Source organism: Homalodisca vitripennis, unplaced genomic scaffold (assembly GCF_021130785.1).
Source record: "Homalodisca vitripennis isolate AUS2020 unplaced genomic scaffold, UT_GWSS_2.1 ScUCBcl_3331;HRSCAF=8805, whole genome shotgun sequence".
Lineage (NCBI taxonomy): Eukaryota > Metazoa > Arthropoda > Insecta > Hemiptera > Cicadellidae > Homalodisca > Homalodisca vitripennis.
The window spans coordinates 16,657-34,675 of record NW_025779504.1 but is presented as its reverse complement, the minus strand read 5'-3'; the positions used below and the strand labels follow the sequence as shown (position 1 = coordinate 34,675).

The window sequence follows — 18,019 nt, the reverse complement described above, 5'->3', positions numbered from 1 at the left end:
AGCTTACAGAGCATCTGTGTACAAAGTTCCATTGCGGGGGCACTTGTTTTGGTTAAGTCTCAGGAGTGGCAATTTATTAGAGGACGTCCATTTTACGATACATTCCTACGGTTTTACTTAGGTATTTATATTGGGATTTTTATTCATGACACATTTAATGGGAAACCTTTGTGGAAAGTAATAAATAGAAAAAACTGTGTTGATTTTGTGAAAGATCGTTTTTATAATTAGTATTATACAATTTATCTCAGTTTTTGAATTTTTGTTAACGCCTTTCAGATTGAGATGACTGCAACATTGATGCACTAGACGGTCTGGACGATAAAGTGACGCTAACTTCACGGTGGTTTGGTTATCATGGACCACCACAGTACTTCGTATTCAGCTTCGTCTCTGATACGTTATTGTTATGATTTTTGGAATTAAGGTTAGCTACTAGTTTTATTAAATCCGTGAATTAATAATTGATTGTTAAAACATTGGTACTTTTTGAATGTACTCTAAAAAGTGTTTGAGTGTAGAGTGCACTGTTTAAGTACGTTATTTTGGTGACATAAAGGTAAGTAGATTGTTATTCTCTGACAAATGAAAATAAAAATATTTTAATTTTCAATCCTTTGAAATAATCTAGTCATAGAGGCTTATAAGATTCCCAACTATTTTATAATCCTAATTGTGTCAGGGTATGGTATGTAATTAAGCGTTATTACACACCAAAATTGTAGTACCCTGTATTACATGAAGTATGTAAGTATGTATTAGGCTATACATAGATAAAAATTGAATTTAGGTACTATCTTGAGTGGTGTTTTCTCTTTCTACCTGAAGTGCGAGTGCCACCAAACTTCGGGGTAGGGTACGATAAGCGGACCCGGTTTTTTATATCGAAATTGACAAACAATATTACTCAATCATAACCATTGATATAATCAATCAATAATAATTAATTATTTTGAACAATTAACTTAAATAATCTTTTTCAACAGCTGTAAACACTCAAATAATACACGTAACGTAATATTTCACTTTTACATAAGTAACATTTGATGGTATTTATTTACAATACCGTGACCATGAAAAATGGACTTTTTTCATGGGTTGGGCATTTATAGCCAAGTATTATTATCACAGGTGCATATAAACTGGGGGGAAAGTATATTATTGTATTATATTGATGCCTTTTGGGCATTATTGCGTTAAGGATGGAAAATAACCGACAAAATTTTGTCGAACAACACTTGGAGGGTTAAGGATCAGGGGCATCACGTGATCTGGGATTCGACTTTTGCAAGCTCGAGTTAATTTTTTTTTCTAAAAGAGCAAGCACTGCGCAGCGGGCAGGCATCGTTGACAGGATTAACGTACTAGTCAGCATCATTTCAGTAAAATTGCCAGAGGTACTGTCAAAAACAGAGTTTTCAGAGGATTTCAAAAAATCGTAACTCCTTTGATTTTCGTTGCCGACGAATTTTTTCTTCACTATTGTTTTCAGGAAAAATTGTAGTTTTCAGGAAAAAAAAATGAACATACCTTTCCATGGTCACGTTATTGTAAATTGATACCCATTTGATTATTAAGAATGGCAGTCAATTTTAGAAAACTACACAACATTGCTTTGAAAGATGATAAGACATGTTTTTCGTTGCTTCAACATGTAGGACTCGTACCGAAAAACCCATTATGTGAAATTTGTTGGAAAGAAACAAATGTAACTATGAGAGGAGCAAATATGTCTTCAGTTTTCCTAATTTTGGTTATAATAGTTTGTTTGATCACTGTTAATATTAAATTGGTAAATCTTAAGCTCAGCGACTACCGCTCCGATCGCCGTAATTTTTTGCATTCTAACACAGGTTAACGTAATTTCACCGAAAAAAACCTGACTGACTGACTGACAGTGCATTTATTCGTTTTTTTTTGGTGTTATTAGTTCGTAGGGCACGTAATTGCACCGAAAAAAGTAGTCCCGATTATCGCCGTAGCCGTTTTACTCCCCCCCCCAAAAAAAATTTTTGGAAAAAATTAAAATTAAAAAAACCTGACTGATAATGCATTTATTCATTTTTTTTTGGTGTTATTAGTTCGTAGGGTAGTAGTCCATGTACTAATTCTAGTATAAACTCGTCTTATCTTATCAGTAATAAACGCGCGCCGCTTATCTTTTGCCTGTAATGAAACCTGCGTTAGTTCTGTCTGAGTGTTGTGTGTGTAAGCAGTCATGCGTGATCTGGGCTTGGACTTTGCAAGCTCGAGTTAATTTTTTTTTCTAAAAGAGCAAGCAGCGCGAAGCGGGCAAGCATCGCGTGATCTGAATTTTGAATAGGCAAGCTAGGGTCTTTTTAGCGTGTGACAAGAACCATCGCAAGCCATGTCAATAACTTCACTAATTATTCCTTGTCCATGTGGGTTTGTTTGTGTACGTCTGGCGGTCAATCGAAGCCGTCCTATAGGTCACGTGACCCGTCCGGCCAATCGGAAACCTTCCTGTTTGTCACGTGGCTACTGTCAATTCATCAAAACGTCCATGGTCGGCCATTGTTTTTAGTTTGATAGTCGAAAATCTTGTTATTCATGTGTTTTGTATTGCCAACATTGTACTGCCGTAAAAACTGGTTTTTATATGTTAGCGATAATCGGGACTATTTTTTTCGGTGAAATTACGTTAGTACGAAACCTGTGTTAGTACGAAAAACCTTACGGCGATCGGAGCGGTAGTCGCTGATCTTAATATTTACCATTAAATTCACATTTTAATTTAAAACATATGTTTGTTGTTGCGGACTATAGATACTTTTATATCGATTGATAGTCTAGGATTTGAGATGGGAATATTAGGTATCGATGATTACATTTTTCTATATAAAAAACCGGGTTCGCTTATCGTACCCTACCCAAACTTCGTAGTGTTTTTGCTGCCGCATCTTAGCTAGTTAAATTTATTGTTTAGTTGATTTTGTGGTATTTATGTGGTTAAAGGCCAGAATATTCAAGCAAAATGTCGTTGTTATTAACATATTCTGCTTATTCTCCTGAACAAAAATATATATGGTTTTAGAGAGTGGAAATCACAATTAAATTTATTTTTTAATAATTGAAATTTAAATGGAAATTTGTGGTTATATATGTGTACTGTGCTTCTTGTTATCTATGTGTGTTATTGTTATCTGCCGGCTGTTAGCTTATTTGAGCGTTCTCTGGTCAGAAGAGCTTAATTAAGTAAACATCAACCCCCTGTGCAGTACCATTCACAATCGCTTCTGCTATTCAATCACAATACATTAATTCTAATACACATAATTAGTTATGAAAGTTATTTACGTGATTGACTGCAGGTTACGTGAGTATTTAAAATATTAGGAAATTAATTTGATTCCTTCTAATAATTGGTCATTTTGTTTTTTTCAGACTGAGAATATGAGTTTGTTGTGTGATTGTGTGTTATTTTTAAATCAAGAGTATAGCCTATTATAAATTAAGCATTCAGTAAGAAATTAGGTGGCTTATATAATTTTTATTATATTTACAAGTAAAATCATTTTGTCATTTTCATGTTTGTTTAATTTAGAAAATGGGACTAGAAAAGAAAAGTGTTCGGAGGAGTCGTAGTCGGGAAAGGGATAGAGAACGAGACAGAAGAGATAGAGATAGAGAAAGAAGAAGGTCAAGAAGCAGATCGAAGGAAAGGAGAAAGGATGACCGTAGAAGGAGAGAAGATGATGATGTAAAAAGAGACAAACCTAGATCTCGAAGTCGCAGCAGAGAAAGATATCGTGCAAAGGACAGGAAAGCGTCTCCACCGTAAGTGTATTAGAAAACCAGGTTTTGTAATAAAAACTGTAGTGTCAAAAAATGTTCGTTGTGAGTTTTTAAAAACCAGACATTCTGTTTAATGAAATTTTAAAAATAATTCATCCAAAATCTATTTATTCATAGATGTGATGTGTTTTGGATACTTAGAAAACACTCACTATATAACCTTGCAGAAAATACCAAATTTAATTTATATTTAAATAAAGTAAGCTTTTCAACAATAGTCATAACTTTCTAAAATATTGAATTCCAAACAATCCAAACATTTGGAAAAGTCTATATTAATGTAGTAAATTTTAAAGTGTTATACATAATTTTAAAGATAGAGTAAAGAAAATACAAATTTTTATATTTTAACCCTTTCCTGGTCAAGCACCAAGGCACTTCAACAGGGAACCAGATTCTAATAAAAAGTTCAAGTGCCTTCAAACAATACTTTGTGCTGCTTTATCAATACTCATTGCGTAGTGCTGCTGCCACTGTATGGCTTTTAGAACTACTTAAATAACATGGTCTATTAGCAGTAATTTCTTATTCACTGAATGTTTGTGTGTTTCATGCTACAACCAATAAATAATAATGTCTGAAATGTTTTCTACTTTGCTCCATTAATATTATGATGTCTTTTTGTAGAATTCCTTCCAACTTGTGCTGTTATTTTAATTAATAATATTAATTTCAATAAATATTTTAAAAACATGATGATGTTTGTTATTTTTATATAAAGATACAAATTAATTTGTTATTTACCAAAATCTCGTAAGCATAATAAGTTTTATAATACAGAGTTCACTCACAGAAAATAGCAGTTTTCAAATGAAATATCAAAATTTTTGAATTCTGTAAGCTTTATGAACAGGGAATGAAAGCTGTCTTCTGTAAAGATAACAAACTGTATTTCTATCAACTGCACTAGTGTTAACTGAAAACTGGTAAACAGGAAATATCGCAGTAAGACCTTTTGGTGAATACAAGCCAAATTGTATACAAGCTGAAAGAAATGATTATATAAAGTGTGAATTTGTATTTACTCTGTATATTCAGTTTATTCATAATACCATCTTCATCTCACAATACCACAAAATGTATGACTAAAAGTTAATTTATATACTAACATAACTTTTAAACCTGCTGTACTGAATAACCCATAACATAAATATTGAATAAAAACGAATATAATAATCCTAAGATTAGAATTTATGTTAAGAGAAACATGCTACAAGGTATTACACTTAATAAGTAATACTTATTTGTATTCAAACCCCAATCTCTTTATTTGACACATTTATATACACTAGACTGTGATGTATTTTATTAAATTATAGTAATTATGCACAAATAAATTAAGGAAAAAGCATCAATTTGCTTTATGAAATACTTATTATAGTAAAAAGTACGAACTATTGTATATTGGTTTTAGTGTATTGGGTTACATAAAACTAGCTGTTTCCCGCGGCTTCGCACGCTTTTCATAAGTTTTGCCTCTGTATGAGCACTTCTGGTTCATGTGAATTATATTTTATTTATAACAATTATATTTCCAACGTCGATGTATAGTTTGACTTGATGTCACGATCAAGAAAATTTGTCAAAAGTGTATTGTATACGTACATATACTTTATTATAAAGTGGTCTCCCACTCAAGCTTTAAGTTCAACAAAAAATGTATTTTAAAAACAAATATACATTGTAACTTAGCGCCTTCAAATAGTGTTTGACTGTTTACGTATATGTATCTATCTCGTAATTACAGTTTATAATGTGCAGGCGCTTCGAAAACTTTGAAAGCGCCTCCTAGTGGCGAGTTACATCAATGGGCATAGCATATAAACCTTCTCCGTGGAAAAATACATACACATACAAATTTTCATAATGATCGGACACATAGTTCACGATTTCATAAAGGACAAACACACAAACATTCATTTTTATATATATAGATTAAATGTTGTAAACAATTGTATTAAAAAAAATAATGTTTGTAAATTTTATGTGTGTTTAGCCAAGTTCCAGTTAAAAAAGAAGATGAGCTTACTGTTAAAAAAGAGGAACCTATAGAAGAAGAACCACAAGTGATTAAAAAAGAGCCTCTTTCCCTAGAAGAACTATTGGCTAAAAAACAAGCAGAAGAAGCTGAAAGAAGCAAGGTTTGTGAAAATAAAATTAGTGCAATCATTTTAGGTTTCATAGTTTATACAAGATTCACACTACAGTGTGAGATATCATTGCAAGCCTGGCCGCTTTGGCAGTTACCTCACCACACTTCACCCCTCATTTCAATAGTAATTTTGTAGCAACTATGTATTAGAAATGTTGATGCTGTTTTCATTGCTTTCTCAATATGTTTGTGCACAAATGTCTGAAATCATTTTGCAGGATATAATTTTTCTCTAAAGCCTCAAATCTCCCCTAAAATTTAATATTATTTTGTTCTGATCAGAAATGGTAGAGAATTTTGAAAAAATGATTTTATAAAGAGACCAGTTACCTTCTCAGCCTTATTCTACTAATTTAAATGGAATACTGGCCTCTGGAAGGAAATTAAGGGGGAGAACCAGTACAGTACAAGGTTGAGACCACTGACTAATGTCTCAGCCATCGTGGCCTCTCCCAAACCAAATTGTTTGAATTTTACTATTCCAAATCTCTCCTTCATTTGTTGTTTTAATTTAAACATTTCATGGTTACAAGCCTAAATACAACATCCAGTGTCTGTGTTCTTAAAAAAAAAATAACTAAAATATTGCTGTTTGATTTATTATAAAAATTGAATTATAATTTTATTTGTGTCAGTAATTAACATTTGTTTACTGTAGTACTTGGTGGGTATTAATATATTGGTAGGTATTTGTTGAGATGCAGAAATGTTATATTACAAGATTAACCAAAAGTACAGTGGTTGGACCTAATTATTAAAAGAATGTTCAATATTTAGATGATAATTGATGTAACAGTTGTCTGTTGCTGAAAATTTTGATAGGTAAGTTTTTATGTCATACTTGAGGCTTTGTTGGAGTTTACTCTAATGTTATTGTTTGGTTTCAAGTGCACGTTTCAGTTTTGAAGCCTCTCTGCTGTGTGTTCAGAGCTGAGTTTCAGTTTTTGAATAATTTTGTGTTTAAATTTGTGCCTTAGGTTTTCTGTTTGGGTAATAGAACAGATACAAACTGTTGAATATGTTTCGTAGTTGATAATACCTAACCATGGTAAGTGTCTATAATAATAATTTTACCTTTTCGTTATAAGCATGACATAACTCAACAACACAAAATATCAGTCATAATTAAATTAACAGATTTAATATTAAGTAAATAACAAAGTAATATAAATAAGACAATTTTTTGGATTAATTGTAAGATGTTTACTAATATCAACTAGTTTTACTTATAATTCCTCATTTTCATCTGTCAGGAGGTTAATATTCGTATATTTGTGTACAGCCAAAATTTCTAACAAAGGAAGAAAGAGCAGCTGAAGCATTAAGAAAGAGACAAGCAGAAGTTGAAGAAATACGGAAGAAGCAGGATGAAGAGAGACGCAAAAGGGATGATTTTGCAAAAGAAGCAACCAAGCAGAATGATGATAGGGGACGTGAAGAGTTTAGGTAATAAGAAGTTTAGTTCTGATACTATTTCTGGTTTTATGTAAAAATTGTTTTCAATATTATATTCTTCTAGTACTGTTTTGATTGCATATGCTGTTATATATGGCATCCAATAGTATTAGTCTCACAAAGCAATTACAAGATGAGGCACAGTTTCATCCCTAGTGTTGTGGTTTGTGTAGTTCCTGCCCTCTCATGTGTTAAGTGTGGTGAATGATACAATTTTGAAATTGTGAAAAAAATAATGATTTTACAAACAAATGGATTATTGGACTCTTGTAATAAGAATTTTGGATTTTTCAATAACTTAGGACATTTTTGTATTTAGAAAGATAATAGGTTTAAGATACCATTAAATTATGTTTGTTTCGTAACGTTTAATGCTTTTCTTTAACTTTTAACTTTATTAGACATATTTTTAAACTACCATAGCCACAACTTGTGAATTGTCACAAAACTAAAAGCAATTCCAGGTTAACAAAGAACATAACTTTAGTTTTATACCCTATTTAGGTATATGGTTTTTTTATATGTCTTATTTAATATAAAGTGCATTTAACCCATTGTGGGCGATGAAAAAACCTTAATACGTGACACCCAGTGGCCAGAGCTATTTACAGCGGTAGGCAGTAGGCCGCTCCGTTGCGGCTCATATATTGTTTACTTGCAAGAGTTTTAACTGCACTATTTTAAAACATATTTTTATGTAATACTATAAGCATTTATTTATTTAGATAAGTACTAAACTAATATACTATAATAAATCTATACTAATGAATAATATACTAAAATATTTGTCTTACGTTTGTTAATGGACACTCTGAAGTAAAAATATCCAAAGACAAATGAAATAGAAATGGTAAAGTAAAATTAAAACTTGAACTTTATTTTTTCACAATATACACACATTCAAAAAACACTATATACACATTATTCATCTTTTCAGTAGAGCAATTTTGTATAGTAGACTTTGAAGCATTCACTGTCTACATGTGACAGCACGTTGAAGCATTCTCAGATGAACGCAGTTTCAATTTTGATGTGCAAACTTTGCACTTTCTTTGTTTATCAATATTCAGGGGGAAATGAGCCCATGTTTTTCTCTGCAGTTGAAGAGGATCTTAACCTAAAGTTTGTCCTGTTCGTCCTGGTGATGTTCTGTGTGGAAGCTGTGACGACAAAAGTAATTGCTTAGTAAGATTTATTCTGTAGTCTCTGTAATGTCTTTTCTCTTTTGGTACTGGGGGCTTTACCTTGTACACTGCAAAGGAGTGTGGCCGGGTCAAGCAAATAAAAAAATCTTTTTATACGCCTTTATTGAGTGCCGCGTGATAGGAAGACAGGATAACATTTGTTCCATTTTTTCTACACCGAACATTCCATTGTTGTAATCAGTCAAAACTTTTGCTTTACTTTTTCTTCAGCCCCGTGTTTTCTTTTCCGAGTACGTGTTTCTTCAAACAACAGATCAGTGTGATAAGTAGATAATACAACATCTTTGTTGTCTATCTACATAATTGCCAAAATACCATTTGATGACCTGTACACTGCATTATTTTTTTCAAGATCAATTGTTTTGAAAATTTCAGGTATGCCAACTCTATTTTAGAGCAGTTTCAATAGCGTGTATATTTTGTTTCCAAAGCTCTACAAAAAGCAAGGGCGAGACATACCAATTGTCCAGAAATACTTTATATCCCAGGCCAAAGTAGGGCTGCATCAAATTCAGAGTTGTATTAGTACAACTGACTCACTTGCAAGAAACTCTTCACTAAGTTATTTTCACCAATGTAAATTTTGAAAACTGAACAATAGCCAGAATTTTCTTTTCAAATCTTATAAATTTTTATACCAAATCTCGCTCTTTTTTTGGGGTTGAATTGAATATAATTCAAGTGAGATCTAATTTGTATGAGTTTGTCTTTTGGGTTGCATTCCACTGATTTATGATAAAAGTATAAAAATCTAGAAATCTATCCCTAAGCATTTTTGTTTGAGTATATTGGGGTCTTTACTATTTATGTAGTGGATCAATTTATTTTTCGGTGTGGTTTTCTTACTTGGCTCATTGCAATCAAACAAGGGCTATGTACGTTTTCAATTCATCTTTAGTAATACAAGTCCAATTTGCGTCACTTTTTAGGGTTTTTCTAGAAGGGTCATTTATTACCTGAACAGCATAATCATTGGTTTCCTGAACAATAATTTTAAAAATTCGTCGAGAACAGCGTAAATACATCTTGTTCAATACATTTGGAATCCAGCCTCTCAGATAAGTCAAGATCAAGCAATGAAAGTTGGTGTTGTAGCAATGAAAGTAATGTTTCTTTTTGTATTCGGAACTTCTTGCCAGTATAAAATGGATTCTTTTTCTTTTGATTTGTTATTTTAAGTTCGACAATATTTTTTTTATCGTCCTAACTATGGAACTTTACAATTTTTTCTTTTTAGTTTCTGATTTTAGCTTTTTACAATTTATAGAAGGCAAATGTTAATGAATATTTGGCAATAAAGTATCAACAGAGACCAATTCAGTCTCGAGGCTGCTAAAATCCAAATGCAGCCTTTCAGGTTCTTCACTGACAGAATTTAGTACTGGATAATTATTATAGTCATTACTAGTCATCACTAGCCTGGCTAGTGTTCCAGTGACTGTTGTATGATATCTAGATCAGAATCATACTGAATGTCAACCTTGCCTGAAGATTCAGGTTGTTTGTCTCTTGAAGGTTTGGCACAACTCGGGATTGTACACATATTCTAATACAAACACAAACTAATTCATTATCAAACAAATATCACTGTCACCATATTCTCCATCACTGCAACTTTCTAATAATAATCTGTTAAGTTCTGAAGAACATAGATTATGGCCTATAGTCACCTATCAACAAATGCAACCGATTGCCATTTATAACAAACAAAACAAAGTGAAGATCAAATAAGTAACAGCTGATAGGATTCCAGCTGATATTATTTGAAGGCTACTACTGCGAAAACAATTTAGTGCCAAATCTAACATTCTAGTGGAAAAGGCCCGAAATAAATAGTAATTGCTAAACAATGAACAGAGCCACAACGCACGTCTTTCGGTGTTTTGTCCACTGAAGGTCGAAGGTGTAGCGCATGTATTTAACCCCCAATGAGTTTAGTGATCTAGACAATGCAACGGTTTTACTTCTTTTAAACTTAATTACATTTTAAGATTCAGGAAAAACACCTTAGAACATATTTGTTATGAAATAATACAGTTTATGATCTTAGAATTCTATAGTAATAAATGATAAATAAACAATTAATTAAATAATACGGCTCAACATGCATTGAAAACTACATAACTAATATCCATTGTGCTTGATGTGGTATGTATTAATTCAATTCAATTCTATCTTTATCAGCACATTGAATTTGTAACATAGTAGAATAATACAATAGGTACTGAAATAAAATCAGTATATTTCACCTATATAATTTATCAGACTTTGCTGCAATCCATCTGGGAGCTGCCGGCGTAGTCTGTGAGTTAGGTGGCAGGTTATTAAACTGTGCCAGTTTTCTTTTTCATCTTATTCTAAAACCTTTCAAGTTATTACAATTGTAATGATGATGTGGTGATTTAGATGTATAATGCAGTTTTGAATTACATACAGGAAAATTAACAGGCTTATCTTATATATATAAAAATCTTGAGTCACGATGTATGTTGCCAATAAACTCCAAAACGACTGAACCAATTTCAATCAAATTTCACATGTATCCGTAATTTAGTCTAACTTAGAAGATAGGATAGTTATTATCTGAATTATTCGCTTATGTCGTGAATATAAACGAATAAAATGAAGAAAAGTTTTCAAAGCGCCTGCACATTATAACCTGCAATTACGAGATAGATACGTATATTAAACAGTGAAACACTATTTGAAGGCGCTAAGTTATGATGTATAATTGTCTAAACTAAATTTTTGGTTGAACTTAAAGGTTGAGTGGTAGACCACTTTGTAATAAAATACATTATGCATGTACAATACATTTTTGACATATTTTCTTGATCGTGACATCAAGGTAAAATCTACATCGGGGTTGGAAATATAATTTACTTCAACCAGAAATGCTCATACGCGGGCAAAACTTACGAAAAGCGTGCGAAGCCGCGGGAAACAGCTAGTAGACTATAATAATTCAGAAGATTCTGACAGTAAATTTAAAATAGTCTTCACTCAAGAAGAGTTCCAAAATCTAGGTCTAACTAAGCCTTGGTGAAAAATGTTGATAAAATTGAAGTTATTCTTCGAAATAGGAATCAAATTATAGATCCCAATGAATATAGGCGTAAATGATTATCCTATTCCTAGGATTTGAAACAGGCCTAGGCCTGTATTACAATGGCATTAAAAAGTATTGAAGATTATGCCATTCAGCGAGAATTTATAATTGTGTTTGTAAACCTAAAATATCATAAGTAATACAGAACATAAAATAAATAATGCCATATCCTAGTTATATGTTACATAGATAATATCGAATCCAGCCAAAATTGCCCCACTCCCTAAGAAAAGTTTACGATCAGAAAAAGTATAAGAGGATAATAATTTTAAAGCATACCCAGAAGTATACCAACTTGCACAGTCAAATATCTTGTACAGATCACAGAACACATCAGCAGTGTACTGCACTCAATCCAAGGTTTCTGAATTAATTTGTCAGCATTGTCAAATCAAGTTCAGAGTTATAATTTTCCTGAGTCCAAATTATTGTGGTGCTGATAATTTGTTTATCTTTATATAATTTTCAGTTTTACTGTAGTGGTGTAACTAGTACTTGGCTTTAGGGGGGGATGAATCTGATTTAAGAGCATACCACACTAGTGGTATATAATAAATCTGAGTAAATATAAAACAAATTAATTAGATGAGCTTATTTAAAAGTAAAACATTTATCTGCTGTATTCCAGACAAATTGGATTGCTGTGATAGGTATGTTTTTAAATTTTTAATGCTTTAGGGTTTATATCTCTCTCTCACATACCCACCTCTTTGTTATGCCAATAGTTTGCTGTGAATAACTCTCAAATATAACTTTCCAATGTTACTCAAGATTATACTAAATTGGGCTTGGGAATAGGCTTTGCTTCACTTTCTAAGCCGAACAGTACTACTTTATAAATTTGTTTTCCACTGTTTGAAAAAATTGATTTAAATATAGAGCATTACGAATAAAGTATCTTTTGCTATATATTCATTTCTGATGATTACAAACACTGTAAAAGTATTCCTCTCATACTTCCGTAGAGTTTCCTACCTCATTCTGACAATTCCCTCTACTGACTAATGACCTACCAACTCATCAACAAGGAATCTGTCAAACAATAATGTATGCAGATGAAACTGTCTTCACAACCGCAGGAAAAAATAAAGAGCAAACATTAATTAACACAGACAAAGCCTTTACGGCTACTAAAGAATACTGTGTTCCTAATCACTTGGTCCTTAACAAAGAAATAACTGTCCAAGTAGTCTTTAAAACCAAAGGCAAGGATCTAGATATAGGAATAACTGGTATTTATCTTAAAACTAATACAAAGCACCTTGGCATTGTAATTGACTCCAATATATCTTGGAAGCCACATGTAGACCAGCTGTGCAGGAAACTCTGTTCGGGAACCTATTTTCTGCGTAGACTCAATCAAGTATGTACTCCAGAGGTAACACTTGAACTGCTTACTTCACCGTTCTTGAGTCTCACGTAAGATATGGCATAGCATCTTGGGGTGGAATGACTTCGGCAAATTTAGAAAGAGTCCTCATACAACAAAAGCGTGCTGTTACATGTCTTACGAGTCTTGGATACAGAGAAAGCTGCCGAACAGCATTTTCCGAACTTAAAATTCTAACGGTGGTGGCACTGTATACACAAGAAGTTATCTTGCATACAGTCTCTACTCGTCTAAAATCAAGACATCTAGATATACACCACAATAACATGAGACATGCTACAACTTTGTCTTACAACCTCATCACTTAAATCTTTTCAGCAAAAAAACCAACATATGCTGGAGCGAAGTTGTTTAACCTTCTGCCAGAAGAACTGAAGAATACACCTGCACAATTAAAGTAGCAACTGACTGACTGGCTGATAAAGAGACCCTTTTACTCAATAAGTACACAAAAAAGATAATATTTGTAATAATTAACCATTATTGTAACCACATGACGCATTATTAATCTCCAAGATTATGCGAATGAAGAACTTGTCTATTGTCTGTCATCAGGCAATTTCAACGTGGCTGTTGCTTGGATGGGTGACCAACTGAGTGAACCTGTTTTTGCAAGCAGCTCACCTACCCGGTCATTGATGGTGGTTCGGATATCACCTTTAAGCCGTTGGTCACAGGTTAAATATTAGAGAGGGCTTCTTAGCCCTAACTTTGTCTGGTAAAAAAAGATATTCTTTACTTTATTGTATGTCAAAATTTTTACCAGTCAGAATTAGATTAGTCGATCAAAACGATAAAGTACAGCAGATTTTTGAGCAGCTGTGTCTTAGTTGAAGAGTATTCTCTCTCTTGTGACAGTGACTTCAATCAGTTACTGTACAACATTATAGCTCAGATTATAACTTTATGTTTTAGATCTCATTATCATGGAATATCGTACAGGAGACTACAGATTGGTTTGTAATTATGATAAAGGATAAAATCAGTTTTCGTATTTAGTATTTTTATGTAACTTTAAAAACAGTTACGTTAAAATAGTTAATTTTTCAGACGTCCAAGGGATCGTACTACAGTAGAAGACAAAGAGTTGAATAAGGATAAAGAAAAAGAAGGAGAAGCTATCAAAGAGCGATACCTCGGACTTGTGAAGAAAAAGAGACGTGTAAGAAGATTAAATGACCGTAAGTTTGTTTTTGATTGGGATGCCTCGGAAGATACTTCTGTTGACTACAACCCTCTGTACAAGGAGAGGCACCAGGTGAGTGTATCTCAGGATCGCATGGTACAAAGAGTTCGGGTGTATTTAATTTTTTATAGTTTCAAAAATGTAGAATTACTTCCAAGTAATATAGATAATATTTGTTCTAATTGAATTCAGTACAATCCAATTTTTACAATGGTAGACTGGCGTTAGTGCACGAGGAGTGTAGTGTGGGGTTATTGTAAAGAGCTTCCCACAAAAACAAACTCAGAATAGAGTAGTGCATGTCATAATTTTTGTTTTATACAACTTGAAATATAATACTTTTAGTTCTGTTCTATATACTGTGTGACATTATTAGTTTTTAAGCCAGTTGTTAATTTTAATAGCCTACTTTTATTTAAAACTACAGACTTAGACAAACATAAAATATAAACAATATTCTCTCCAAATTTCATCAGATTTAAAAGCATAATGTAAAATTAAACTTGAAATTGATTTTATTACATTTAAGTGAAAAAGTATTTTCATTTTTTACTTATAAAATTAAATTATAGTTTTATAAATTTTAATATTGTTTTTATTTTTACACCATACTATATTAGATAGTTTAAAGACTGACAACTGAATTAATCTCTGCACACAGATGATGTAGTCTTTGAGAAGACTAATTCACATTTTTTAACATTGTCAGTTTATAATTATATTTTGTTGGTGAATAAGTAAATTTCATTTTCAATTCAGTTTATAAGGGAATTGTACAATGAATGACAATTGATATGAAGATGACATAACAGAGTTTCTAGGTTTTGAAACTTTCTGAGTACATGTTAAGTGAATTGGACCAACAAAATAACAATTTGACTTCATTGTAAGAGATCAGAATAGTTGTGACAATACGGATTTATGTTCATGGTTTTATTTTATCTTCTTATATTATAAAGTAGTTTTATTTGTTTGATTAACCTCTTGGGGTTGATAGGTGAAATCAGTCCGAAATCGCTATCTTGGCTGTTCCAGCCCAAGACCGGACTCAGTGTGACATCTGTTGCAAGTGAATATCTAACCAAAAAAAAAGTCATTCTGACTCATATTTGTTCAATGTAACATCTATGTAGATCTTGTGAATGAGTTTTAAATAACAAAACACAAGATACTTTCCTTTACGGTTTCACTTTCGGTATATCATTGGTATTTATTTTTATGGAGCTCAGTGGACGTCATACTGAACTAAAAGTGTTTAAATGTTTCTTTCAGGTACAATTTTTTGGCCGTGGAAATGTGGCTGGTATTGACATTAAAGCTCAGAAACGAGACCAGTCAAAGTTTTATGGAGAATTACTTGAGAAAAGAAGAACTGATGCAGAAAAAGAACAAGAAAAGTAAGTTGTCTCGATTAAATCAAATTCGAATATTACATTACATTAATATAACCTTAACTTTATTTATATTATTATTATTTCTTTTTAATGCTGTATTACCATGTTATTCTCTTGGTTGGAGAGTATAAAAACTAGTACTTTGTTTTATAATATATCATTCTAAATTAACATTGATATATTATTTTATGTATTGAGAAATGTTTGAAATATTATTTTTTTAGAAGTAGTAACAGATTAAATCATTTTGGGCTTATTCTTACAATAAAAATGTATACTCCCTAATAATTTCAATTTAAAGTGTTCTTGATATTTGAAATTATTCTTTAACCCTGTCACTGTACTTTGATAATAAAACTTTAAATATTTTGATGAAATATTTATTCTGTATCAGTTATTATCAATGGCAGCAGTACTTTTACCATTGAGTGACAATGTGTAACCCATTATTAGATTAGTTTTAAATGATTTGGGTTAAAATAAGTGTGACTTCATAGAGATTCAATTTATAACAAAATAAAAATCATCTTGTAAAAGAAATCAAAAAACTTATAAAACAGCCACAATTTTATAATTATTGAACATGTATCTACAAATTAGCATATTATTGTGAAAAAAGTTCAAATTTCAAACTTTGAAATATATTACAAATTGCCTGAGCAGTAAGTTTTTTTAACAATACTTCATTTTAAAACTTGATGCATAAAATACTAATGCTATATACAAGGAAGAGTAGAGGAATGTATTCTGATGAAATTAAGGAAGTATAACAAAATATTTAAAAAAAAGGAAAAACCGTGAATGTTCTCCAATTAATTTTGTAAGTAAGTGGAGACAACCATTTTCAGATGAAACCATTAATGGACAGCATGCATGAGTAGATGTCATGAGTATTTGACATACAATGAACCACCAACCACCATTTAACAATTCTCATAATGAATGTGGCCTTTGCAATGCGTCTGAATGAGCATCTTGCTATTGCATACTAATCTATAGTTCTGCGAACATTGATGACATGTTCATTTATCACTGGTATCTGTAATATTGACATTGTTGGCACGTACTTATGCATGACATTGATCAATATCAATATCCACGACTCAGTAAAGGTTATGTAAACTTATTTAAATAATAAGTAATTAACAGTTATATTGCCTATGTATTTTTAAGATGCACAATTTTATAATTTCAAATAATCTACTTAGATGTTCTGTTTTAGAGTTCGGTTGAAGAAAGTGAAAAAGAAGGAAGAGAAGCAAAAGTGGGATGACAGACATTGGTCAGAGAAAGCTTTAGATGAAATGACAGAGAGAGATTGGAGAATATTTAGGGAAGATTATAACATTACAATAAAAGGTATTTAACTGTAACGATTTAATTTCATATTGCACAATAGTATAAAAAAAACATCCTTAATATTTACTTAGTTGAGTATTGGACAAATTCTTTCAAAACTATTCTTTACTGGAACTTGAAGATCATATGCTTCAAATATTTTAATAAAACCCAAATTATCTGTCCAGAGAAGATTAACAGATTGTAGAGCCCCTCTGTACTATTTTGAAAACTCATATAATAAAACTGAACACTTTAGTATGAAAATAAATTTCAAAATTAGTTTAAATCCAAAGAAAATGTATGTTTTTAAGTAAATGTTGAACAGCATTAATTATTTATGGACAAAAAGTTCCATTTTCAGTGAACATCTTAAAATTCATTGTAGTTGTTATGAAAATTTTAGTGTAAATAAATTGACTAAACCTATAACAAACTACTGTAGCTGTATGGGTACAGTAGTATATACTTAGAGTGTGGTACTCTCAGTTATTATCTCGGCTAAAACAGCTGTAAATTGGCTGATAGAAAACAAATTGACAAATATAGTCTCACTTTACTCTTAGTACAAGGAGATGTTTAGTCCTTAAACTGTATGCACATGTGAACACTATTATGCTCATATAAAATTACAGTTTATGATGTGTGATATATGTCCCTACTCCTGAAAACATCAGATGTACCATAAAGTAATCTTGTGAATAATGTGAAACAATAACACTACACAAAACCAATGTTAAAATTTATAGTACCTACAGGATGTATACAAAAGAATCACCAGATTCCAAATCTATAATCAAGATTATTTATAGTTTTTACAATATTAGGCCACTGTTTGGAAAAAGAAAATTTAATTTTATAATTATTATTTATAGTAATTGAAGCAAGCTGTTTTCTCATGTCCACGAGTGTCTTGCTGCAAAGAAGGCAACACTAAAAAATGCTGGGTTGATAACATTTTAAAAGCCAAATTG

At 31.7% G+C, this 18,019-nt stretch overlaps 1 protein-coding gene across 1 annotated transcript in view; it reads left to right on the top strand.

Annotated features, from left to right (window-relative positions):
• Positions 1–372: 372 nt before the first annotated feature.
• LOC124372504 (probable ATP-dependent RNA helicase DDX23) overlaps positions 373–18,019 on the top strand; it is a gene marked incomplete at its 3' end in the record, with an annotated part of 34,142 nt that continues 16,495 nt past the window's right edge. Inside the window, 7 exon segments of the mRNA XM_046830904.1 lie at positions 373–559; positions 3,566–3,798; positions 5,813–5,957; positions 7,251–7,414; positions 14,178–14,385; positions 15,586–15,710; positions 16,930–17,066. Of these exon segments, the coding sequence (XP_046686860.1) occupies positions 3,569–3,798; positions 5,813–5,957; positions 7,251–7,414; positions 14,178–14,385; positions 15,586–15,710; positions 16,930–17,066 (1,009 nt within the window).